The sequence below is a fragment of the Lethenteron reissneri genome, chromosome 3 (genome assembly GCF_015708825.2).
Source record: "Lethenteron reissneri isolate LAM-NWPU_2019-01 chromosome 3, ASM1570882v1, whole genome shotgun sequence".
NCBI lineage: Eukaryota > Metazoa > Chordata > Hyperoartia > Petromyzontiformes > Petromyzontidae > Lethenteron > Lethenteron reissneri.
In genome coordinates this window covers 10,340,827-10,365,565 of record NC_083781.1, presented here as the reverse complement: position 1 = coordinate 10,365,565, position 24,739 = coordinate 10,340,827, and the positions used below count along the sequence as shown (strand labels likewise).

Sequence of the window (24,739 nt, the reverse complement as noted above, 5' to 3'; positions counted from 1 at the left end):
GGCCCGGCGCCGTGGTCTGAGCACGCAAATCCACGGAGCGAAAAAGTTTGAATTCCAGAGAAGAATCGCCGCTCCCCGTGGGTCCGTCCGCCGCTGGCCTCCGCCGCGGGAAAGTGGCGCTCTCACTGCCAGGGGTCATTGTCCACCTAGATTTGAAGCTTTCGTGACTGCAAGAATTCATATTCGAAGGTTTTCGGTAAAGTCACGTAGGTAAAAAAATTAAAATTAAAATATTTGTATTTTACTTTTATTAATTTTATTTTTTTACCTACGTGATTTTACCGAAAACCTTAGAATATCATTGTCCACCGTTGATAGGAGTGCCGGGGGGACGCACTTCGCGCGCGCTTGATCAGAGACGCTTTGACTTCAGTCACAAAGATTGCTGACGGCAATCTTTGTGACTGATACGACGTTTTTACGGTTCTCTTGAAGTCAAAGCCAGATGCTGGCGATGAACTGTGAGATTGAACCTCGGAGGTCGGTCCGCATTTAAGCAACGGCTGGAGGGGGGCATCTAGCAGAGGGAAAAAAGCGATGGCGAGGTGTGTGTGTGTGTGGCGGCATCAGCGGCGTTGGGCGTGATGACCTCTTGACCTTTGCTGTCCCTAGCGTTGGCGCTGGCCAACTGGCAGGGGGGGGGGACCCTGACTGAGATGACGTAAGAGATGTTTCCAGCAAAGACGGAATAATAAGAGAAAGAGATGCACACCTGAAAGATATCTAATTTTTATTAACTACACGTTAATTAATTTGTTTTGCACTTCTATTTTTCATGATTTTGGGTCTTCTTGAGCTATTTCTTGTATCGGTTGCTGTTAGCGAGTAGCACCTATGAAGGCCGGCACGGTGTATGAGGAGGTGCGTGGCCGCTTCGATGCCCGGCCGCTTTTGACTCCGCAGTGGCGATGTTTACACACCGCACCAGGTACTCGTTTGAAGCTGAGTCGACCGAGGAGAGGTCCAGGACCAGTTTAGATAATTGTCACTGGTGTTTGCTGTGAGCCGGTATCGAACTCGGATCGCCGGGTTCGTAGTGCAGCGTGCCAACCGCTACACTACCACTCCCCATACATACAAATACAAGAGACAAAGATCCCCCGTATAGCCTTTAACAGACTTGAGACAAGTGCTGTTAGCGAGCACCTTTGAAGGCCGGCACAGCACACGAGGGGGTTGGGTGGCCAACACCACGCCCGACATACACCCAAACACAAAGACATACACACACACACGCACGTCCATGTGTCTGTGCTTAGCGTGGGAACGGACATTCATATATATATATTTTTTTATGTCGCCCTCCACAGAGTCTTTGGACAAATGGGAGCGTCTGACTGTGGCCGATTCCCTTGAGCCTGTGCAGTTTGAGGACGGCCAAAAGATCGTGGTGCAAGGAGAGCCGGGAGATGACTTCTTCATCATCACCGAGGTGAGGCGACAGTGGCGTGCGTCGGCGACTTTGAGATTTGAAGATGGCTCAAAGCTTCGCGATCGGCCGTAGGAAAAGTTTGCTGTCCTTCAGCCCGCACCTCCGATTATCGCGGTGCCAGAGGAGTTCAACCGGCATACATACACGCCGCACTTGCGATGCTCTGGCCGCGCGTGATATCGGAGTGGCTCACATTTGCGTTGGTTCCAAATCTATTTTTACGGGAAGTGTGTTTTCTCACGTGGATGGAGTACCGTTTATTTTCCGAATTTCACGATTGCGCCTGAAGAAAAAAAAAATGTTCACGTTAATGCATGCGAAGCCACACTTGCAAGCACGGCACATTTTTTTACCAGATATGGTCTACATGCCGCAGTGTTGACACAGCCAAAAATGGACACGTCAAATGAAAGCAAATATATGAAATTAACTTGCAGCGGGCCCCTACAGCCACAACTCCCAGGGCCCAGGCTGTTCAATATGAAAAGAAAGCAGAGTCTCAGTTTTGCTTTCAGGAACATTGTCAAAGTCCAAAGCGATTTCCTGCTCGATGAGCATTGAGTTAGCGGTGGAGACTCCCCATTCTTATGGTGGGGGTGAGCTTATCCATAGGACAATCGCCGTTGAATTCCCCACAAAGTAATGCTATTTTATCGACCCCGGAGAGAGAGATCATGGGCTGAGTCAACCCTCCCCCCCCCCCAAACTAGTATTTGAATTCGCAACCTTCCGTTAAAATAAACTCCCTTAAATTCCTCCGTGGTTTCACAATTCCATCGTCAACTCTGACAACCTCCTCACACTCTGATCTGCGTACTTTCATGAAACTTTGAGGGACTGCTTCATCCGTGAAGGCCTTCCTGGATCTCAAGACCCTTGTCCCGTGAACCATCCTGCATCCCAGGTCCTTGTTTGCGTAGATTAGTTACAAATACGAGTGGGCTTGGGCGGGACACGTCGCTAGACGGGGGTTAACTGCTGAGTACAGGGGCTTCTCCTACTTACGAGCATTCGACTTATGAACTTTCAGAGATACAAACAAACTTGTCCCTATGTCCAGTTGCCTGTTCAGACCGAGAATCGTAAGTTCAACTGCCGCGCAATAGATGGCGGTGGTGGCATCTACATCTGCAGAACATGAAGAACATCTGCAGAACATGAAGAACCATCTCAAACCTATATAACCTCTGGCTGCAGTAGCTCTCTTGCTTTATTTCTTCCTGTCTAAGCAGTCCGCCTGCTGTATTTTTTCACGTGAAGACGATTGCTTGCGTTGCGATCGAAACGTCGTGATTTTTATTATTATTTTTCTATCTACGTGACTTTACCGAAAGACCCAAAGAGTATGACGAACCAGTGACATCTGCATCTACAGGAGATTATATAACTTTTCAAGTCATTCCCCATGTTTAGTGGGCACGCCGTACAACATGTTTGGAATCGACAGGAGTAAAGTTGGACTTGCGAACAAATCGACTTACAAACAGAAACCTCTGGAATCGATCTCATTCGTAAGTAGTGGAGTCCCCGTATCAACGGAGCGGCAGCCAACGAATGGAAGGTGTCCAAGGGTAGTAATGCCCTTTGAGGAAGTGGAGTGATGAAATAAGCTATAATGTGCGGGTGCTATAAGGTGGAGATTGCTACATCGCAGGATCGTGAGAGGTGGTAACGGCTTGGGGTGGTCGGCCTTCTTCACCCAGCAATGGCTGGACCTTGGCAACTGATGGTATCCGTGTGTTAGGTTGTGGGAACGCACCAGAGGCTTTCCAGATCCACGAGGTGGTAGGCGAAAGCGTTCAAAAAGCCATCAGCAACCACCTGGGTGCACCACCGCCTACCGGCCACACACGCGGCCTCTGCGCAATCGACGACCATCTCCGTTGCAGTCAACCAAAACCCCCTTCGCCTTACAAACTGCGCGGCGGTAGGGGGGGGGGGGGTAGGGGGGCGGCCGGTTGCAGGTGTGTGCCCACCACCTGATTACGCGGCTGGTGGTTGGTGCGGAGGTCAACAGGTGACGATGGGAGGGGGACGCTATCCCGCATGTCCTCGGGGCAAAGGTTTTCAAAGTTTTGTTTTTCGCCTAGATAAAGAGATACGCGTCGCGATAGGCCGTCAGATAAATAGATGGGTATCTTGATAGAGAGATAGATGTGACCTTTTCGCGTTATTGTTTGCGTTTGTCCACGGGAAAGCGCTGCCTTGCGTCAGCGATATATATGTCTTGTAAAATAACGACGGCGCGTTTTTTGTTTTTTTACGTCCGTGCCGTGTGACCTGCGGAGCCCCCGTGGCGAGACAAGCGACGCCGCCGAAACGATGTTTTCCACCGCTCGTTGTTGTTGTCGTCGTCGTCATCCTAGCGGGCGGGCGGGTTTTTGTAAGCGTCGTTGATTCAATTCATCATCCCGCCGCGTTATAATGCGCTTCCGCACGGGCTGTCATCACGAGCTCCCTCCACCTCTTCCGATCTCCCGCCGCAGTCGCTGCCGTTGTTATTGTTAGATCCCCATTGTGCCAAGTCCCTGTCTGCTCTCTCTTCCCCGTCTGCTCCTAGGTCAGTTGTTCTCATACTTTTTCTTTTGCTATGATGCCCCCCCCTCCTTCCCCCCCCACCGCCCTCCCCCCCACCCCCCCCAGTTGAAGACCACTGGTCCCTGCGGCTTGCGCCCCACCACCACCACCCCACCGCTGCCCCCCCACCCCTTCCCCAAACTCCCTAAGCCCCACAAACACAACGAAGGCTACCCAGGCCACGATACAGAGAGATCACATGACCGTGCCTCAATTCGTCGACACGGTGTTAGTAAGGCACTTGTTTGACCTTGCGTCTCATTTTGTTTGGTGTTGGTACGGCAATTGTTGAATATTATGTATTGAGCGTGGCTTGTGTTAGTAAGGCATTTGCTACACCTTGTGTATCTGTGCCCTTTTGCCACCGCAGCGTGTGGCGTTCAAGTTCTCCGCGCACATTCCAAACTTCTCCTGCACGGTATCCATGCTAGGGCAGCCTGTGCCCCCCCTCCCTGAGAGGCTGAACCAGAGGTCGCAAACGGGTTTTGATTCCTTACCCGTACCCGTACCCGGCCGCACCAGGGTCGCAAACGGGCACCCGTACCCTACCCGATATACGGCTACCCGTACCCGGCCATGTATCGGGTAGGGTACGGGTATCGGGTACCCGATTGCGACCTAAGGGATGAAGCCATGTTGCAGGCGCGGGTGGGTTGATTCTAGGAACTTGAATTGTGAGAAGAGACAAGACGTTGGGAAATGAGTGACAAACGGTTACTCACCAGTGACTCACGGCCTACCCGTACCTGTACCCGGCCGCACCAGGGTCGCAAACGGGTACCCGTACCCGGCCGGGTACGGGTAGCCGGGTATCGGGTAGGGTACGGGTATCGGGTACCCGGTTGCGACCTCTGGGCTGAACCCATGTGTTGGAACCTGCTGTCCTAGGTCTTCCTCTTTCCCCTATCCACCCGTGTGTCGGTGTCCGTTGTTTCCAGGGGCAACCTCTTCGTGGTACCCATTCCCGAGTAGAAGCCCCGAGCCATTGTAAACTCGTCCTCACCCCGACCTCCTCATCGCCAGCTTTCATTGGCCGGTTGATTCGTAGAATTCGTGGCGCGGGCCCGTGCGTCACGAGCGCCGTCGGTTAGCGGCCTTCGTGAGAGTCCACGATTTGTTTCAATGAGAACGTTCGCAAGTTGGATTCGTCACTGCGCCCTCGCACGCGCCGTCCGATCACCGTCGCCTCCCGTGGTGCGTCGACGCCATTTCATCATTTGGCGAACGAAAATGCGGACTTGCTCCGTCGCGTGACACCGCCGAGAAATGTAAAAAATATTTTTTGTAAAATATATTTTTAGTTAAATATTTTTGACATTTTTTTATTAACCGCCGGAGCGGGGTGAACGTTGCGCGTGTTTGTTTTTCGCTCAACGGATGTCGTCCGCACGTAATGCACCAACACTTTCAATGGAGAATTGGGACAATTTCACAGGGGGCAGGAGGAGGGGGTGGGAGGAGAGGGGGCGAAGGTGAGGAGGAGAGTTTGGAGGCTTGGATTAAAGAGCTTGAACGTTGCGTCCGCAGTTGCCAGAGTACAAGGTCTCAGCTCTATTATTATTATTATTCAAAAGAGGTTTTGTGACATCAGCAGTTTCCAGGCCCAATCTGTAAGCACGGAAACGTGCATTTGACACCCAACGCGGACCTGCGCAGCAGACGTTTGCTTTTGCGAAATACGAACACGCCTGGTGTGTACACAGAAGTTACAAAATGTGTGCGCCGATCAAAGTTCCTTATTTTGAAACAGATAAATAAATAACTGCGCTGCGCGAAGAATCCACTTCCTGGTGACAGCGAAGGAAGAAATTATCGCTGTGCGTACGTCACGGTCGGTCGATCGCCGCGACGGAGAGATGTTAACTACCTCGCCTAGTATACAGGAGGTTGTGGGTTCGACCCTGATGCCTGTTGTTTATTTCGAGTTTGCATGTTTCTTTCTCTGTGGTCGCGTGGATTTCTCTCTGGGCCCTCCAAACTTTCCCTTCACATTTCGAATCGACATGCGTTCATAATATTCGACTGCTGTACATTTCCACGTGATGAGCCACTTCGTTGGGCTATCATTTGTGGCCAGCTCGCTTCTGTACAAGAGCCGTATAGCTCAGTGGTCCTTAACTGCTAAGATAACTTTTATTTTAGTTTGGGTTGCGCGTGGTGGGGTAAAGTGTGGGTACTTCTTACCCCTTTCGAGACGTCCGGCCGATGTGGAAGAGGGGCTCTCGGGTTGTGAAAGGATCGTTCCGCCAGCAGTGGTGCAAGCAAGGAATTGCAGGGCTTGCACCTTTGCCTTCATTACAGCGGCACGTTTTCTACTCAGGGGAGCGGCGCAAATCTCCACCAAGGGCAGCGAGAATCGGTGCAAAGCAGTGGCACCGGTTCGATGATCAGCGGCTTATCTCGACAAAGCGGCACGTTTGAGCACAGCCAAACCTAGCCGGTGGCCTGAGAAACCTGAGGAGAGACGCGACGCACCTCGTGGCCTGTGAAACGAGCAAATGACAAGGCCGTTGTTCGGTCAAATAAAAAAAAAAAAAATTATTTGGGAATCGTGAAAGCCATCCCGATTTGTTCTACAGGGCAAAACCGCGTTCGCCCTGGCGGAATTCCGTGACCTGGAACAGAGCCTGGGGTCGTCCTCCTGCGTGGGCATCGCTGTGGTTGCAGTTAGGCGCAATTGTTTTTGCACCCAAATGCCCTCTGAGGTGCAGGGATAATAAACAAAACACCATAGCTGCACCATAAGTTATATGGCATGCTGTGAATAGCTCCCCCCCACCTCCCCCACCCCCACCAGTTAACCAGCAGCCTCTGGCCAACCTAGGCCATTCCTGGGCTCCCATTAAGTGACCATAGAGAGATCTGTGGCTCATTATTAACATTCCCCAAGACGAGGGCTATTGAGCGGCAGTTGTATTTTATATCTGATTTGCCTAGTGTCGGCATTTTAAACAGAACACACTATTAGGAGGAGGCCAGGTGCCTCGGGGTGCAAGTTCTGTGTCGGGGGTGCACTGAGCCGGTACCAATAAGAGCCTGGGTTTGAGTCTGGGGTTCAGCCAGATCCTCAGACGGTACAGAGTTAACAGTCGCAGCCCTTTTGTCCAAACGCTGCGCAACAAAAACCCATGCTGTTTGAGTATTTTTTTCTCTATTATCCTCATCATCAATCCACTGCTCAATGAAGGTCTCTCTCGCGGGCTGGTGGAGGTGAGTGGTGAGCCTCCGAAACCGGTTTCGATATCAATCGCCACTGTTGTGAGCCGGAGCCGGCAATCAAACTCGGTTTTGTCATTTAACGTCGCCGATTCCAGGTCTCGGGATAACACAAATAGATTGGTTGCCAGGCGCGAGGATCAGTTGTGCGCAGTGCATGCAACAAACTGTGCACCACCACCCTATTGTGGATCATAAACAAACGACTGGCTTCTCAAGTAGTTCTTTGACAGCATCTTCCGGGACCGTTCTGTCCTGCAAGGTGATGTTATACTACCCGCTGCAGAAGTTCCCAACGTGTCGTGTATTTGGTTCGACCCACGATACCGATAGCACAATTGTAACGGGGAAGATGTCTTCCCGGACCCTTCCGTTTTCGTTCAGTAGAAACCTTTTTGTTGAACGGAATTGAAAAAGTGAAGAGTGATCTCCTGCTCAAAAGAGCATTGGGCAGCGCTCATTTCCTGCTTACAGTGGAAATTCCACATTCATCTGGTGGAGATGAGTCTGTCCATAGGCAAAACCACTCTTCCCAGCAAAATTCTGCCCGTTTTATCGACCCCGGAGGAATGATGGGGGCTAGGTCATCCCCCAACCAGGATTTGAACTCTCGACCTCTTGATCGCGGGCCGCTCGCTCTAACGATGAGCCACCTGGCCAGGTCTGGTAGCAAAGTTTGAGCCGTAGTCAGGGTTACTGATATTGGCCGGGTTTACTGATAGTTTCTGGAAAAAGGTGAAAGAGAGGTTGCGAGAGAGGGTGATAAAGTGGTATCAATTTTATTGACCCCCCCCCCATAGGGATGATGGGCTGCTCTAGAAGAGGACAGCTTTTGTCACCAGCATTACTTACATTGCTGAACTCGGTATATTTGCCAACAGCATTGAGAGTATATAACAGACGACGTTTCGGGGAATGACCCTTCTTCACAGCACGTGTGCCATAAGTCACCTGTTACTGGATGTTGACGAGTGCGTTGTTTTGTTGTCGTGCGCTTGTGCACCACTCCCAACGCAGCAGCAGCAGCAGCAGCATCGCCCAGTCACGTGTTCTAAACTCAGTAGGCGGACCACATGGCCGCGTGGGTTCGCCGACCACTTGCAAAGCATATATGCAAAGGAGGAAAAAGATTTGCAACAAGAGAAAAAAAAGTTAAAATATTTGTTTAAAAGTAGGCAAACAGCCGAAACAAATGCCACAATAATCTTGACCCGCAGTAAATGGTTCTCGCTTGAGTGGTTTCGTAAAGCCATTCATCACACGACTGGCTTCAAACGCAAATATAATCAGTGCCCTCGCGACGACGACGTGACGCTCCACTTGTTCAAACCCACGGAAGAATCGAGGCAGCTTAGATACCCTTTCATTTGAAAACAGATAAGAGAAGCGACAACATTAAACACTACGTCGGGCGATTCTGGCCCCAGAGTTCAATTCACGAATCGATTCCTCGTTGGTTTTTTTGAGCTCCTTCTTGGCCCACGTATTATTTATACGACATCGGTATATATATAAAAATAACTGTATGACACCTGTATATTTGGAGTTTGCATTTTCTCCCCGTGGTCACGTGGATTTTTTTCTCCGGGTCTTCCGGTTTCACCCCCCCCCCCCCCTCCACATTTAGAGAGACATGCCTTGAGATTATTTAGAGGAATGTGGTGCTCTTAATGTCCAAATGATGGGCCGCTTTGTTGGGCTATCATTTGTGGCCAGGTCGCTTCTGAAAAACAGGTTAATACCACTGGGCCTTGCCTGGTAGGATGAAGATGGTTTCGTTTTATTTGTATGAGTTCGGATTATTTTTCTTACTTTTCTTGTCCTTTGCACTACTGTCGTGTTTATGTACTCTTTGTTGTTGTAACATTCTTACCCGCCCCTACTGAACGAGCTCTGCAGCTCATCGGATTCCTCCTCCAGTATCATTAAACATTCTGATTGTGAGCCATTGATTCTTACGCGCGCAATTCTGTTGGTTTCGCCGCGCGTGTAAGAATCCCACGGCGGCGTGGTGACGCCCGGCCGTGTCTGCGCGCGGGGGTTAATGCGCTGCCGTGGGTATTAACGCGGTGCAATCAAATCACAGACATCGGGAGCAGCTGGCCCTCGCGAGCGCTGCCTGACGTATTACAGCGTAAGCCGGATATAAGCACACCCTTATATAAGCACGTTCGGAACAGTGAGGGGGCTTCGGCAGGCTACGCGTGACGGCTAGAGGGGAATGGCGGACGTTGTCGAAGAATAACGGGGCGCAGTGCGGAGCCGAGGAATCGGATGACGTCCGCCGCGGAGACGGAGCGACGGAATTCACCTCGCGCTAGATCGTGAGAGGGTGGTAGCTGGTGGGAGAGTTGGCGAGGCTTTCGTCTAGCAGCGGATTAACCGTTGCTGATCATGATAGCACAGTTCTTACGTAAGCAGCACATCCTCAAATGACACTGGTTGGGTTGAAGGCAAAGGGCAACTTCTGACACGCGCACACACGCACACACGCCTGCCCTTGGTACCGAGAGGGGTGCGTACAAGACGTCTTCTATCGTCCTCGTTCGGAGAGAACGCGCACACAGGTTTGCGGTTCGAATCTCGCGGCAAACCCTGGTTAATGCCCTGAGTGATTTAACCAATAAATCCGCGCCCTTTTCCTTCACGGTGGACGTCAAGTGCAGGGCCACGCGTGCCGGTGGGGGTGGTGGGGGGGTCGGGACGTCCTGGGTCCCAATTTAGAAACTTTGATCATTTGCCCGCAAAGTATTTAACGTGGGGGAAAAAAACGACGCAAAGCAACGTCGCTTCCCACTGAAAAAATCCCGCGGGTGAAGCGCCAGTCCCTCGTACTTCGCGCGACGGCCGCGGTGTACTCGTAATTGAATTTCCCCGGGCAGGAAAAGGTTGCGCCGCTGGCATCACGACGGCCCTTGGTTAATGAGCAACAACGCCTTATGACCCCTGGGTTGGCGGGCTTGGCAGAGGGGGGGGGGTGGCGGTGGTGCTCGAGGTTTGTGTGCTATGCTGTGCCGTGCATGTGACTGCGTTTATGTTTTTTGGCACGCGGCTATAAATAACATGAAAGCGCACGCCACTTAAAAAAAAAAATATCCCCTCGTGATTTAACGCGTGTCTTTAAAGATTCCCCGTCGCACACCTCAGCCGGTCACAGCCGTGCATCTTCTTTGAATTTGGTATATATGAAAGAAAAAAAGCGCGAGTTCTCCCCCGCGGGTGCTTTGCTAGGATGGGTGGGGGGGGGTGGGCGTGGGGGTGGGGGGGGGGGAGCCGAGCGAATAACTTGAGATCGGTCTTAAAACTTTGAGCGACAAATTTCAAAGCGTTTGTAAGAGTGTTCCGGGAGCGGGCTCGTGCCAAATAGGGCAGGTCGCCTCAACTTTTTCTTATTTCGCAAGACCGGCGCTGCCAGATGTGAGGGATTGCCCGTGGTGAATTTCGAACTCGAGTTGAAATAAATATGAACTTGCTTCACTTGACGCGAGCAGGGGTTTTGTTTTGCCGCACCAGCCAACGTCGCGATAGCGCGGTAGATTTTTGACACGTAGCCGAACACGAATCTCACAGCACCCTGTGTGGGCCATCTGCAAAAGACGTCCCTTAATAACACACTGTGTGATCCATTTATAGATACCTCATTCAAATAACGGGGAGATGCTGTATGGGAAAACTACCATTTTTATTACCAAGCCTATGTGCCTTTCCCACTAATCCCAATAGACGTATACGAAACAAAATCTAGTTATTTGAACTCTCTCCTCCCGTGTAAGATTACGGGAGCCATCGCTTTCGCAACACGGCGTTCAGTTCTCCCCGTTGAGAAGAGAGTAAAGAGGAAGGGTTCGTGAAAACTCGGTGGGGTGTCTATAAATGAATCACGCTGAATATTTCACCGGTATGGTGGGGTCCTCCTCCCCCACCCCTCCCTCCCTCTCTCCCTCCCCCTCCTCCTTTTCTCTCACGATACGAAACGTTCGCCTCTGTGCGAGCCCTCATTGGGACCTTTGATGAGAATATTTATCCACACCGGAGGAAGCCGACGAGCGATGGAGGAGATTTTTTTTTTTTATCCCCGTACACCATAACCCGGAGTAAATTGCGGCATCCTTGTGCGTTACGATGTGTCACGGCGGGGCAAATACCACTCGCTGCCATGTGTTCAAATGTTCCTCCTAAGCAGGCTCAGCTGTGTAGTCACAGGCCAAGGTAGTGGAGTGAGGCAGCCCCCCCCCCCCCCCCGCCTCCCCCCCCCCCCCCCCCCTAAAAGCCCTTTCAGTTTCAGCCAACGCATATTTGTACAAAACTTTGGAAGAAACATGTGGATTCAGGTTTTGGCTTTGTATTGTATGACCGAATCGGTTTAACACCAATATTATCCGTAATAGAGGTTTTTTGGGGTTAGGTCGCGTAAATGTACAAATGTGTCGTTAAACCCGCCACCGCCCGACAAGGCCGAATCAGTAAGGTTTGTCGCGTAAACAAAACTTGCCAATTTTTTCCTAGTTCAACACAACCCGGTTGTGTGTTGGAGAATGAACCCACGACGACATTTACAATTCGAGTACCGCGAAGTTACGCCGGTAATTACAACGACCAGCGTCATCAGGCGACAGCCAGAGATGTGGAAGAAATCCTCCTGCTGTGTCGGTCTTAAATATTGGAGGGATAACTGTGATGTCGTCGCCTGTGAGTCAATCAGGTGCGAATACCAGAGGGGGAAAGGGGGGGGAGGGTTTAATGTGTGCATATCATTATTCATCGGGCAATGCATATTTCTCGATGCACATCACCCAACCGATAATTGATATCCATTGTAACATTATATTGCTTGTTTGCTTTACTCGAGTCAAAATAACAGTGCATTAAATTTATAAGGCGGCCTTTATACAAGGTACTCACATCGCCGGCTAATCAGATGGCATGGAATTGGTTTGGCGGGGGGGGATGGGGGTGGGGATAGATTATTTATCTGCACCCATGTGTGCATTGGCATCTTCGGCCGAGCGTCACGTGCCCGCTGTTCCATCTGGAGGGGGGGGGGGTTGGGGGGGGGGGTTGGGGGGGGGGTTCCCTGGGTTCTAATGGTGGCCTATCTATATAACAGGTGGACTCACCTGTATCGCTCCATCTCTGTATGTTTTAGTTTCTTCTGCAGAACTCCGCCTTGACTTCTGCACCAATTGCAATGAATTAGGAGTCGTTTTAAAGCCGGTAATGGTCATGCGAACGGGTGAAAATTAAAGTAAATTTTAATACCTGTGTCCCGATAATTCATAAGATTTGGCCTTTGCATTGCTTTATCCGCTGGCACCATTTGCAATGGCTTGGCACGAAATGCAAAGCCCGTTTTAAAATCGTGGACCTCATAAGGGTGTGTCTGTTGAGCCTCGGACGAGTTTCTCAGTGCCTTGTAAACTCTTGTGAGTGGTGAGGGTCACGTGGGGTGGTGAGTATCGGCTCGGTGGTGAATGTCTTGGGGGTCTGGTGAGTGACGTTGCGAGTGTCACGTCACCCCATGCCTACGGCGACGACGACGACAGGGCTGCCCACTCGTATTTGTATAATCGGGTAAACAAATGCAGTGTCTTTTCTGGTACTGTGCGTCGAGGCTTGTAGGCTGATGGACAGACAACCCATGGAGTGTCGTTTGTACTCGTGTCGTAAGAAATGTCAATGTGTTTCCCCGCTCAAACAAGCATGTGGGGTAGTGTTCGCGTCGATTACTGCCACAGGCCAGCGATTAAAATTCCATATTCCAGTCACTCCATCAACCATCCGCTGCCGATTTCCCACACAGTGGCACTAACTTAATGGACACCAGAAGCATACAAATAACTTAGCAGGCCCATACGCCTCCTTCACATATCCGTCCCTCCACTCAATAAATCAAAGGATTTCTTTCCTGTTTACTCTACGCCTCTCACCAGCCCACACGGCCTTCTGGAGGGAGCTCATCCTTGCGGCAGCATTGGTTCAACACAAAGAAAAGCGCGGGACCGGTTTCAACATTCAGAGTCTCATCGCCAGAATGAGGCTTTATCTTCTTGGGTCTTACGGTAAAGTCACGTAGAAGGGAAATAATAAAATAATAAAAATCAAACATAATAAAATAATTCTCACGACGTTTCGGCCACAACGCAAGCAGCCGTCCTCAGGTGAAGAACAGGTTTGTCGGAAAGACAGCGTGGGTAAACGTAGCTCCACCCCAGCGTCTTTCCGACAGACCTGTTCTTCACCTGTGGACGGCTGCTTGCGTTGCTGCTTGCGTTGTGGCCGAAACGTCGTGAGAATTGTATTTTATAATGTTTTATTTTTATTATTTTATTATTTCCCTTCTACGTGACTTTACCGAAAGAACCAAGAAGATGAATCCCTGCAGTCACGAAAGCTTTAAATCGAAATTTAATGAGGCTTTGCTTTACTTGAACCAGCACTGGTGAACTGCCAGATGTTTATCGGCAAGGGCCCCCCCCCCCGCTGCCGGTAGATACGGGGTGCAGCCGAGCTACCTTTACCCACCGTGCCCACAGTTCAAAACTTCTTCCCTCGCCCGAGGCGCGGCAACGGATGGACGGAGAGCGCAGGCCTGCCATTTGATCTCGCGGGAAGATGCACAGCTGCTCTTCATCCCCGCAAACGATGGGAAGAGCCCCCCGTAAGTGGGAACGTCGGGCAGAGTCGCCCTGCCCTAACGCTTTACAGGTGTTTATTATGGGCATAAGCCCGCACACCCCACCCCCCCCGCCCCGCAATATTATTAACTGAAGTTTAACCAGAACCACGCAGTAACCCCCGCGCGGTAACGAACCAATCGCCGCCGGGGTGTACGTTTCTCCCCGCTTTGCGCGCCGGGCAGGCGTGCGTCTTGCCGTAGCCGTGTCCGTGTTTTGCAGAGTGCGCTGGATAGAAGGCATCCCCTCCCCCCCCCCCCCCGACTTGTGCAGTGTTCGGTTTCACCGGCGGTCATTGCGGTTAAGTGGTTAGCCTGTAATAGTAACCAACTATGGGTTGAATTTTTTATTATTCTTATCTCACCAGGTAAGGCCCACTGAGCTCATCTTCTTGGTTCTTTCGGTAAAGTAACGTAGAAGGGAAGTAATAAAATAATAAAAATTAAACATAATAAAATAATTCTCACGACGTTTCGGCCACAACGCAAGCAGCCGTCCTCAGGTGAAGACCAGTTCTGTCGAGGCGACAGCGTCTACCTGGTCTTCACCTGAGGACGGCTGCTTGTGTTGTGGCCCGAAACGTCGTGAGAATTATTTTATTATGTTTTATTATTTTATTACTTCCCTTCTACGTGACTTTACCGAAAGAACCAAGAAGATGAATCCCTGCAGTCACGAAAGCTTTAAATCGAAATTTAGCTCACTGAGCTAGCAAGTGATAGCTCAGCGAAGTGGCTTATCACGTGGAAATGTATCGCAGCCACATGGAGGGGGGGGGGGTGGGACTTATACCATTCCTAAACATTGCTCTCGTGCGAACGGAACTCTTTCTCGCACGACGACGTTGCGTTGTTGCTCTTTGGGACTTTCCCCATTGGAATCTGGCCAATTCGATCAAAGGCTTGCTTAACGCTTGGGAAGACACAAATGAGAGTGTATTTGCACACCCGTTAACGCGTGTTGCCCCGGCCGCTAGCCGCCAGCTTCCGTACCGTTAATTAGATTACTTCGAGGACAAGCGCACTTTGGAACGCGTTACGTAATTTTCAGTTGTTTTTATATATCATTCTTATATATTTTCTATTTTAATGTTTTTGTACTGGTGTTGTAGCCAGGTGGCTGGGTGGCTCGGAAGGAACTCGTGCCATGCCGAGTCGGCACCTCTGAGTGCCTGGGTTCGAATCCGGGTTCCAGCCAACGGCTGAGATGAAGCCGGGTTCTCAAACGTAACGAAGCTGATGGTCTCAGCACGGTCACAAATTATCGCACGAAATAAAATTGCGTGAAGTTTGTCGCTGTTCACTTTCGATTTAAAACCTCGCGCAAAGGAGGGCAGCGTTGCACGCACGGAAGCTCTCTCGCAAACCAAATCCAGACCACCAGCTCAAAAGAACTGAACATGTGCCCGCCTTGGCGTTTTAGACCGCCAACTCTCTGGCCACAACCCATGGGTACAGTCCAGTCACGAGTGTACGCTGCTGCTACGATGCCTCTGGGAGCGCCGTTTGCATGATCGCAATGTCGTGAATGGTTTTTTTCGTCATTTACGGGACGTTTCCACTTGGCATAATTTAGTGGTGAGACAAAAAATTGCTTTGGTTTGCCACGCAATTTACTCCTTATTCCAGGAGGCGCGAAAGGTGTGGTGGCCCCGCGTGTGGATAAAGGGCCTATTCAGAGCTCGTTCTGTGGGAGTCATATATAAACAGTTCTTAGCTGTTCACACGTAAGTCTCCAACGTTTTTAAGGCATTAGCCGTGCAAAGTACGATCTCCAACTATAAGGGCATTAAATTCCTCATTCCGTCTCTCTCCTCTGAAGTAGGGCCACCTCCTGTAAAACGTTGGCTTGCTGTTCGTGTCTCTGTTAGAAGGCAGAGTGAATGACAAACTCTACTATGAAACTATTTTTTATTTAACCAGGTAAGGCCCACTGAGCTGTACACAGCTCTTTTTAAGAAGTGACCTGGCCACAAATAATAGCTCAACGAAGTGGCTCATCACACGTAAATGTATCGCAGCCAAATACTCTAAACACGTGTTGATTCTAAATGTGGAGGGAAAAACCGGAGGACCCGGTGAAAATTCCACGCGACCACAGGGCGAATATGCAAACTCCAAATATACAGACGTCAGGGTCAGGTTAAAACCTACGACCTCCTGAATTCCAGGCAAGGGAGTTAACATCTCGCCACCGCGGCGCCCTTATAGAACAGTTATTAAAGTCTCTGCCTAACATTGTCCAATACGGTCCTTTCCTTTTGCCGCACATCGTCAACCGGAACTATTCAAACGAATCGTCAAATCTGCGTGTGCCCAGTAAGTTTTCTCTTGGGGAAAGGTGTGTTCACCGACGGCGAGAAGGCAAGGGCTCCCATCATGCCTTGCGTGCATGTCACGTGACCAGCATGTAGCACGTCAACCGTGGCTGATGCCGTGTCTGTGAGCAGCACACCTTGTTGTACGCGTGGCCAGATTATCGCGGTCCTCGCCGAAGGCCGGGAAAGCTAAAGTCGAAGGCGCACGCAGCCAGGGAAATTATTTTATTATTTTACGGTGGATCAAAACGATGAGATCAAAGAGGCTAACGAGAGCAGGCTGGAGTGAGTGCTCGTGGATGAAGGCGTTCCAATTTGCAGAGAGGAGAAGAATGTTTTGCAGTCAGCTGAGCGACTGGTAGTAAGTCCATAGGAATGTTTTTTTCTCGTCTTTGAATTACGATGACATCATTCACAGCGGCTAGAGCTGGCAAAAAAAAGGTTTTTGTTTGTTTGAAGAAATTGGTGTGGGGAGTGATTGATTTGCGTTTGATTAATTCACGTGGAGTCGAATAGATGTGATGTTTTACTTACGTGACTTAACCGAAAAAATCTAAGAATATGAATCTTTGCAGTCACGAAAGCTTCAAATCTAGAATCGAATAGATGTGTTAATTTTGACATCGGTAAATGAATGAATATGCTTGATGACTTCATAAAACAATTTCCAAAATGTAAATACATACAGGAATACCGTGCACTTTCATCTGGTTAGGGACCAGAGCATGGACGAATGTCAAAAATGAACGAATGTCAAAGCAGATCCTTTATTTAGCTTGCACATTTATTTTGGCCGGCGAAAAACGTACGTGCAAATAACTACAGTAAATATAAAAACGTGCATGTAAATAACTGCGGTAACTATATAACACATGCGTTCGAAACCTAAATAAACAGAAATAAATGAAAAACAGCATGAGAATAAATAAACAAAACTAAATAAATGAACAAAACTAAATAAATAAACAAATTCATACCTTCAAATATTTTTCTTCTTGCGTAAGTGGACGATGAATATATTGGTGATAAGTACAGTATTAATGATGTAGGAATAAACACAAATTTAAGAGATGCTCACCGAACGACTTCTGTTCAAAGACGGCGCGTGGCGCCAACGTCCTGGAAGTTTTGGGATGAAATCGGACCAAGGAGGAAAGTCGCGTGGACGGAATTTGAAATGTGGTTATCGTTGCAATTGGCCGAAAGAGGGAAGCGACGAAAGTCAAGGTGACGAAAGTCAAGTCGACGGAAGTCAAGATGACGAAAGTCGAGTCGACGGAAGTCGAGTCGACGGAAGTCGAGTCGACGGAAGTCGAGTCGACGGAAGTCGAGTCGACGGAAGTCGAGTCGACGGAAGTCGAGTCGACGGAAGTCGAGGCGACGGAAGTCGAGGCGACGGAAGTCGAGTCGACGGAAGTCGAGGCGACGGAAGTCGAGTCGACGGAAGTCGAGTCGACGGAAGTCGAGGCGACGGAAGTCGAGTCGACGGAAGTCGAGTCGACGGAAGTCGAGTCGACGGAAGTCGAGTCGACGGAAGTCGAGTCGACGGAAGTCGAGGCGACGGAAGTCGAGGCGACGGAAGTCGAGGCGACGGAAGTCGAGGCGACGGAAGTCGAGGCGACGGAAGTCGAGTCGACGGAAGTCGAGTCGACGGAAGTCGAGTCGACGGAAGTCGAGGCGACGGAAGTCGAGTCGACGGAAGTCGAGGCGACGGAAGTCGAGGCGACGGAAGTCGAGGCGACGGAAGTCGAGGCGACGGAAGTCGAGGCGACGGAAGTCGAGGCGACGGAAGTCGAGGCGACGGAAGTCGAGGCGACGGAAGTCGAGGCGACGGAAGTCGAGGCGACGGAAGTCGAGGCGACGGAAGTCGAGGCGACGGAAGTCGAGGCGACGGAAGTCGAGGCGACGGAAGTCGAGGCGACGGAAGTCGAGGCGACGGAAGTCGAGGCGACGGAAGTCGAGGCGACGGAAGTCGAGGCGACGAAAGTCGAGGCGACGAAAGTCGAGGCGACGAAAGTCGAGGCGACGAAAGTCGAGGCGACGAAAGTCGAGGCGACGAAAGTCGAGGCGACGAAAGTCGAGGCGACGAAAGTCGAGGTATCGCTGTACTTAGGCCCTTCCCTCCTATTAGGCCCCCACATAGCCTTAATCTGGGCCTGGTTGTGCGCTGTTGTCCGTCTTTGTCTTCCAGCCTGCACGCAATGCCCTCCTGCGATGGGCTTTCTCGTGATTCACAGGAAGCGTTGGATGTGAATGATTTGCCTCGGTCTATGTCCGTGTGTAATAACGGCCGACACATGTTGTTTCTTCTTTTACCAAGAGCCTTTATTCGGACGCAACACGATTCCTAGGCCCGGACTTCGGTTATTGATGCTCGATGTTCGTCTTCTCTCCAAGCGTCCCCTCCCCTCGTGCTGATCCCCTTTTATATCCCTCGAGCCCCCCTTTCCGGAAGGTTCGCTCACCCTATTTCCCTCGGCCAATCCTCGTCCTCCTCCTCCTCCTCTAGCGGTTGTCAACCGTTTCCCCTGACAGTCAACCCTCGTTTCCCACATTTTACGTTTGAATTTCTCTCCCAATCATTAAAATGTTCTGTTCTTAGCCAAATCCTCTTTGAGGCCTCCCTGCACCAATCAGAGGCCTTTGACACACTTCCTCACTGTCCGTCTGCACGTGTACCATGTCAAGTAAGTGGTCTGTTTTTCCGGTCATCGCACGTGTATCTATGTATGTTGAACTTCGTTCGCACCGTACGTAGCCGCCAACCGTGCAAATCGGAGGTTGCGAATATGACGCAGCGCTTGCTTATTTTGCCAGGGAAGGCCCACTAAGCTTTTTTTCAGAAGCGACCTGGCCACAAATTATAGCTCAGCGAAGCGGCTTATCTTGTGGAAATTTATAGCAGCCGAATGCTCTGGAGGGAAAAAGCGGAGGACCCGGAGAAAAATCCACACGGCCACGGGGAGAGAGAGAGAACAGCAGGCGTCAGGGTTGGGATCGAACCCACCACCTCCTGTGTTTACTCGGCGAGGCAGTTCACTTCTCGCCACATTGTGGCGTACAAATATTTAATATTGCATCTGTCGTAGACCTTGCAGGTGGTCTTGCCGAGTTGCCTCCACGAACGAGCGGTCTCCAAAAGCAGCGCTTTTCATGTCTTGCGACGTCTCAAAGCAGAAACACATTTGTGCGTCTCTCTCTGTACGCGTTCTTTTGAGGCTGTTTATTTGAAATTGTTTTGGCCAACCCTCAAACAGTGCAAGGTGAAGATGTTTATTAGCTGGGCACACATCAGACGCAACTGAAAAACAGGACTGGGAAAGCCGAAAGTCGACGTCATACGCAGCCGGGGGCAAATTATCGAAGGTGGATCGGGATCAAAACGACGAAATCAAAGCGGCTAACGAGAGCAGGATGGAAGTGAGCGCCCCGTGGATGGAGGCGTTCCAATTATGCGGAGAGGAGAATAATGTTCGCGGTCGGCGCATTATTTCCTGGATCGCAAATGCGGGACCGCTAAAGGGATCTGGACGGGATGCGAAAAATGACGCGGAGAAAGCCTTGGAGGGATGATGCCGTGCTTGGGAATTCTCAGTGAGAGACACGCACGGAGGAAACAAACACCGATTAGAGACGTCGTTTTGAGCGCATGCGTCACGGTGGCGAGATGTTAACTACCTTGCCTGGTACACAGATGGTCGTGGGGCCAGATCCTGACCCTGACGCCTGTACTTTTCGAGTTTGCGTGTTCTCTTTCCTCGTGGTGGCGTGGATTTTTCTCCACGTCCTTAGGTTTTTCTCTCCACATTCAGAACGTGCATTTACAGTAATTGGCTGCTGTAAATTTCCACACGATGAGTCACTTCATTGGGCCACCATTTGTGGCCAAGTCGCTTCTGAAAAAGAGCTACATAGCTCAGTGGACCTTACCTAGTTAAATACAAAAAGAGTTGAACAGTTTGAATAAAAATTGCTTCGTTTTAGTTTTAAAGTGAGCGAGCTTGGGCAGGGCATGTTTTGGCGAGAAGGGGAATGATGGCCGATGGATGAGACCTGAGACCGGTGACGAGAACGGGAGCCGCATGCCTCGCGCGAGGATGACTTACCGCAGAGAACTGAAGTGATGAGATCGGCTCATGTCCAGGAGTCCGATGGATTGTCACATCGAGGTCGGTGTGGGATAGCGACGAATTGGGGGGGAAGTCCTTCGTTAAGCGGTGGAACGATGACTGTATTGGGTTGTGAATGCAGCCTCACACAAAAGCCTTTTGAGACTTATAAAATAAATTTTCCGTTCTACCGCTATAGATTTTTTAAAATCGAAATTCAAATTGCACCGTTGGTGTGTCATGTTGTCGCGAGGTGAAAGTATCGGTTGTGAACTCTTGCAACGAGTAACTAACAACCCTCTGTCGGAGAACGGGCCCTGAGTGATGACTTCGTAAAACTACTTCTGGAATTACCTTCAATGGGTCTTTTATCCACGCTCATTCGTTAAAATCTTAAATGAACATTAATATTTTTGGGCATTCATTCGTGACTCTGGCACGCTCATCAACTCGCTACACTTGAGAACCTGATATAAGCACGGGCAGCTGAAACTTGAATTGATGCCAGTCGTAGATGCCAGCGAATTGTCGTACCTAATTGTTCAAGATGCGTGGATCGCTCTTCCTCCACGATGCTGGCGCGTCCCGACACAGTGACGCATTGTGGCACAGTTGGTTCACGTGACGGCTTTAATTGTTTGGCTGTGTCAGGTGGAGGAGGGTGCATGACACACCTTACTCATGCGATCAGGATCCCAGAACCCAACAATGAGTTGGGCGATAATTCCATCGTGAATTTAGATTTCACTCTTCGCCTATCATTCGGAGACGCTCGCCACTCATCACTCACAAATCCTGCACGCAGACCTATTACCTTCGTGGATCGCGACAGGGAAAAAAAAAATTGCTCGGCATTAACACATTTGCAACTTTCCCGTTGGAATGCACTGTTTGTTACTATTCTGGCTGCCAGAAACTCTAAACCTACATATCTGTTTAGCTGTAATCAATTTAAAGAAATAACCATTTCTAGACATCAAAGACTTAAGCATTATGTTTTGAAAAGTGTGCTGCGTGATTGCTCATTCCCCCCCCCCCTGGCCCTCCCCCGCACCCATTCCGCCTTCATCTTCGAAATAAAATCGGCCACATATTTACACGCAACTTCAAAAATCTGGAGCCGGCTTTACGGGAGCATTACCGGCATAATTTATTAATAATGCTCGTATTGCATTAGGCATTTCCAGATGAATGTCTGGCACGGGCTTGCCTCCTGTAGAATGCGCCCCGAGCTGTCCCCCGCCCCCCCCCCCCCCCCTTGCCCGGCCCCCCACCCCCGCCCACCGTTATAGCGCCGCATCTCCCCACGTGCAAGCGTGCGCGCCGTTGCGTAATGCCCCGTGCTGCGCCCCCGAATCGTCGGAGCGAACGCCGCTTGCGGTGACACCAATTTCGCTGCAGGTGCGAGCGGAAACATAATCTCCCACTTTTTATTCTGTCCGCCACATCTGACAGTTTTATCTCGTTAATCTGATAAACGCAACAAGGCTCGGGAGGTTTTAATTTTTTTAATTTTTCCGTTGGTCCTTTTTTTTCTTGTTGCTCGCACGCTCCCAACGCCAAGCCGCGCATCGTCATTCGTGGCCAGGTCGCTTCTGAAATAGAGCGATATAGCTCCGTGGGCCTGGTCAAATAAAAGGCTTAGTTTCTAGTCGAGTTTTAGGAGTGTTTTCAGAACGTTTACGTCGGAAGAATGATATCGAACCGAAGGGTGCGAGTAAGACCGAGGCAACGAAGATGGTGAAGGAGCGGACAGCGGTGGAGGGGAGTTGGTTTATCCACGTTATCGCCCCCTTTAGCTGATGGGTGAAACAAAAACAAAGAGGTTAATAGATTGGTGGGGGAACACACGGGCAGAGCAAACTTAGGCGGGCGCAACGGACAAGCCAGACTCCACGAGCAAGACGGACAATGCACCTGAGATCCAATGTGGAAAGACGAGGCGGTGAGATGAGCAATACAGACAGGGCCTAGTACCAAGAACACAATGAGTACGAATGTGACGGGGGTGGAGAGGCGACGCAGTGGTTAGCGGTTTGCGGTTAGCAGGTGCGTGTAGTTAGCGCACTTTGGCTGTCAACCCGGTGACCCTGTGTTTGATAATCCGACGTCAATGGCGAGCGATAGCTGAACTGCCGGCCGGGGTCGGCTTCCTTCCCTTCAGCAACCCGTACTGACCAGCGTGGTGAAGTACGCTCGGACAACTCGCATGGACCAACATAATATGTGGAAGGCTTTTCATCAAGCAGTTAGTTGACGGAAAGCCTTACATTTGTACCTTCTTTGGTTACAAACTGTGCAGACCGTACAGCGGATGCACAAGAAGGTTAAGGTGCAGCCCTGCAATTGCTGGACAAATAACCATCCTTCTGTGGGCGGTATTTTGGTCTACTCTTCCATGCTTGGCCTCGGTCTCGCATGAGGCCAAACGACGCAAAAACAGGTCGACGCGAAAAAATATTTTCTTGGAACGAATCAAAAACTCGTCACGATCGATCCATCCAGCGATCCAATCCATCGATCCATCCATCCATCGATCGATGGAAAGCGTGGGTTTGCGGAGATTGCGGGGAGCGAATCGTCTTCGCTCCCGTTAGGCCGCACGTTTCAACGCTCGGCTCATTGGGCCACGGTTTTCTAAGCGCGGGGTTGTCGCACGCGCGGCCGTGCGAGGCGCCGTCGCCGCGCCAGGCTAGGCCGTCCGGCGGGACGGCGTGCGCCAACAAAGGGCCGGGCGGTGCGCCGGTGAGCAGGTGAGCAGGTGAGCAGGTGAGCCGGTGAGCCGTGGGACATGACGGCGTCGGCGGCTCGTGCTTGTTGATTTTATGCCCTGCACGCAGCCGCCTTCCACCGCTCGCCAGATCGTATCGGCGAGATAAGGCCTCCAGCGGTGTAGCGGGAGAGTAAAGTAGGTGGCGCTGACGGACGTGGCTGAACGTACGTGTATAAAACAAATTTGCGCGTTGGATAAATAGCGTAGGTAAGTGCACATTCGTGTTATTGTGTTTTTAACAGTTTACAGTAACAGGATCGCTTTCCCTTTTTGTGAGTTCTTTCATTGGGGTTTGTTTTCTCTCCCCTCCTCCCCCCGTGTGTCCTCAGACCAACTCCTCCCCCTTCTTTTCATGTGCCGTGATTGATGAAGCTCTGACAGGTTCATGTGGCAGAGCCTTTTTATATATGCATTCATAAAATCCACCGCTTGCATTGGAAACACCTGCATGCGATGGCAGCCTGGGTAGATCGGCAACAGCAGCAGCTGCACCGGCAAGTGGCTTTTGTCACCTCGGCGCCACGGTGGCGAGATGTTCACCGCCCCCCTGGTATACCGACGGTCGTGGGTTCGTTCCCGACCCTGACGATGCCTCCTGAAATATTTGGAGTTTGCGTGCCTCTCGCCCCGTGGTCGCGTGGACTTTTCTTCGGGTCCTCTGGGTTTTCCGCTCCACATTTAGAAACGCGCGTTTGGAGTGTTTGGCTGCTATAATTTTCCACGTGCTACGCCACTTCGTTGAACTATCATGTATGGCCGGGTCGCGCCTGCAAAAGAGATGTGCAGCTCAGTGGGCCTCACGTGGTAAAGTTTTAAAAAAACTGCCTGCTCCTCCTCCATCCAGCAGTTGCATCTGCAGGAGAGAGAGAGGCCGACTTATTTGCTCGAATTCTGACACCTGCCTCTGCTCTCTCTCTCTCTCTCGTGCGCGTGTGTGTGTTTTAACCCGGCAAACAGTTTTAAGTCAATAAGTGTTGTGGCAAGGAATTGATGCCTCTGTGGGAGTTGGGGAGAGCGAGCGTTGGGGGCCGTGGGGGGGAGGGCGAGGATTTGGGGGTGGGGGGGCCGGGGGGGGGGGGACAATCGAGGGGGGGGTTGCTTGCAGTGTTTCCAGAGGCAGTTAGCGGACGTCTCATTCGATTACGCGATGCACGTTTCTCGCCTCCTCGTTCCGGCCCAGCGCGTTGATTTATTTTTTATTGCGGACGCTGCCGGCAGGGATGCCCAGCCGTGTCACGTTGCGTCCAATGAAGAAAATTCAGCGCAGCGTTCTCGACGCCCGCACCTCCCCACGGTTCGGCTGCGTACGGCGCGAAATAATTTCAACATTTAGCCACCATTGAGCCAGAGTTGTTGTCTTGGTGTGGTCAGGGACTTCTGCTGTTGTTGTTTTGCTGCCTTGCCCCAAGCTTGCATTTGGTGTACGGCACATCGCCAGCAATCCATCTACTCGTGCAATTTGTACTTCTGTACTTTAGTGCCCCCGTAGCGTTTTCGTTGTATCGTTTTGTCGATGTAACTCACTGACCCGCGCCCCTACTGGACCGTCGGCGAAAAAGAGCTCCGTAGCTTCATTGGATTCCTCCTCCACTCTGACAGATTCTGTACGTCTGTTGAACCTCTTTCGCACCGTACGTAGCC

At 50.8% G+C, this 24,739-nt stretch overlaps 1 protein-coding gene across 1 annotated transcript in view; it reads left to right on the top strand.

The window, feature by feature from the left end:
* The window catches only part of LOC133347919 (cAMP-dependent protein kinase type I-beta regulatory subunit-like), a 39,095-nt gene extending 37,576 nt beyond the window's left edge, over nt 1-1,519 (top strand). The window contains exon 6 of the mRNA XM_061560664.1: nt 1,311-1,519. Within this exon, the coding sequence (XP_061416648.1) occupies nt 1,311-1,504 (194 nt within the window). The 3' untranslated portion in view covers nt 1,505-1,519. The remainder of the gene's footprint in view (nt 1-1,310) is intronic.
* The last annotated feature ends 23,220 nt before the right edge of the window (nt 1,520-24,739 follow it).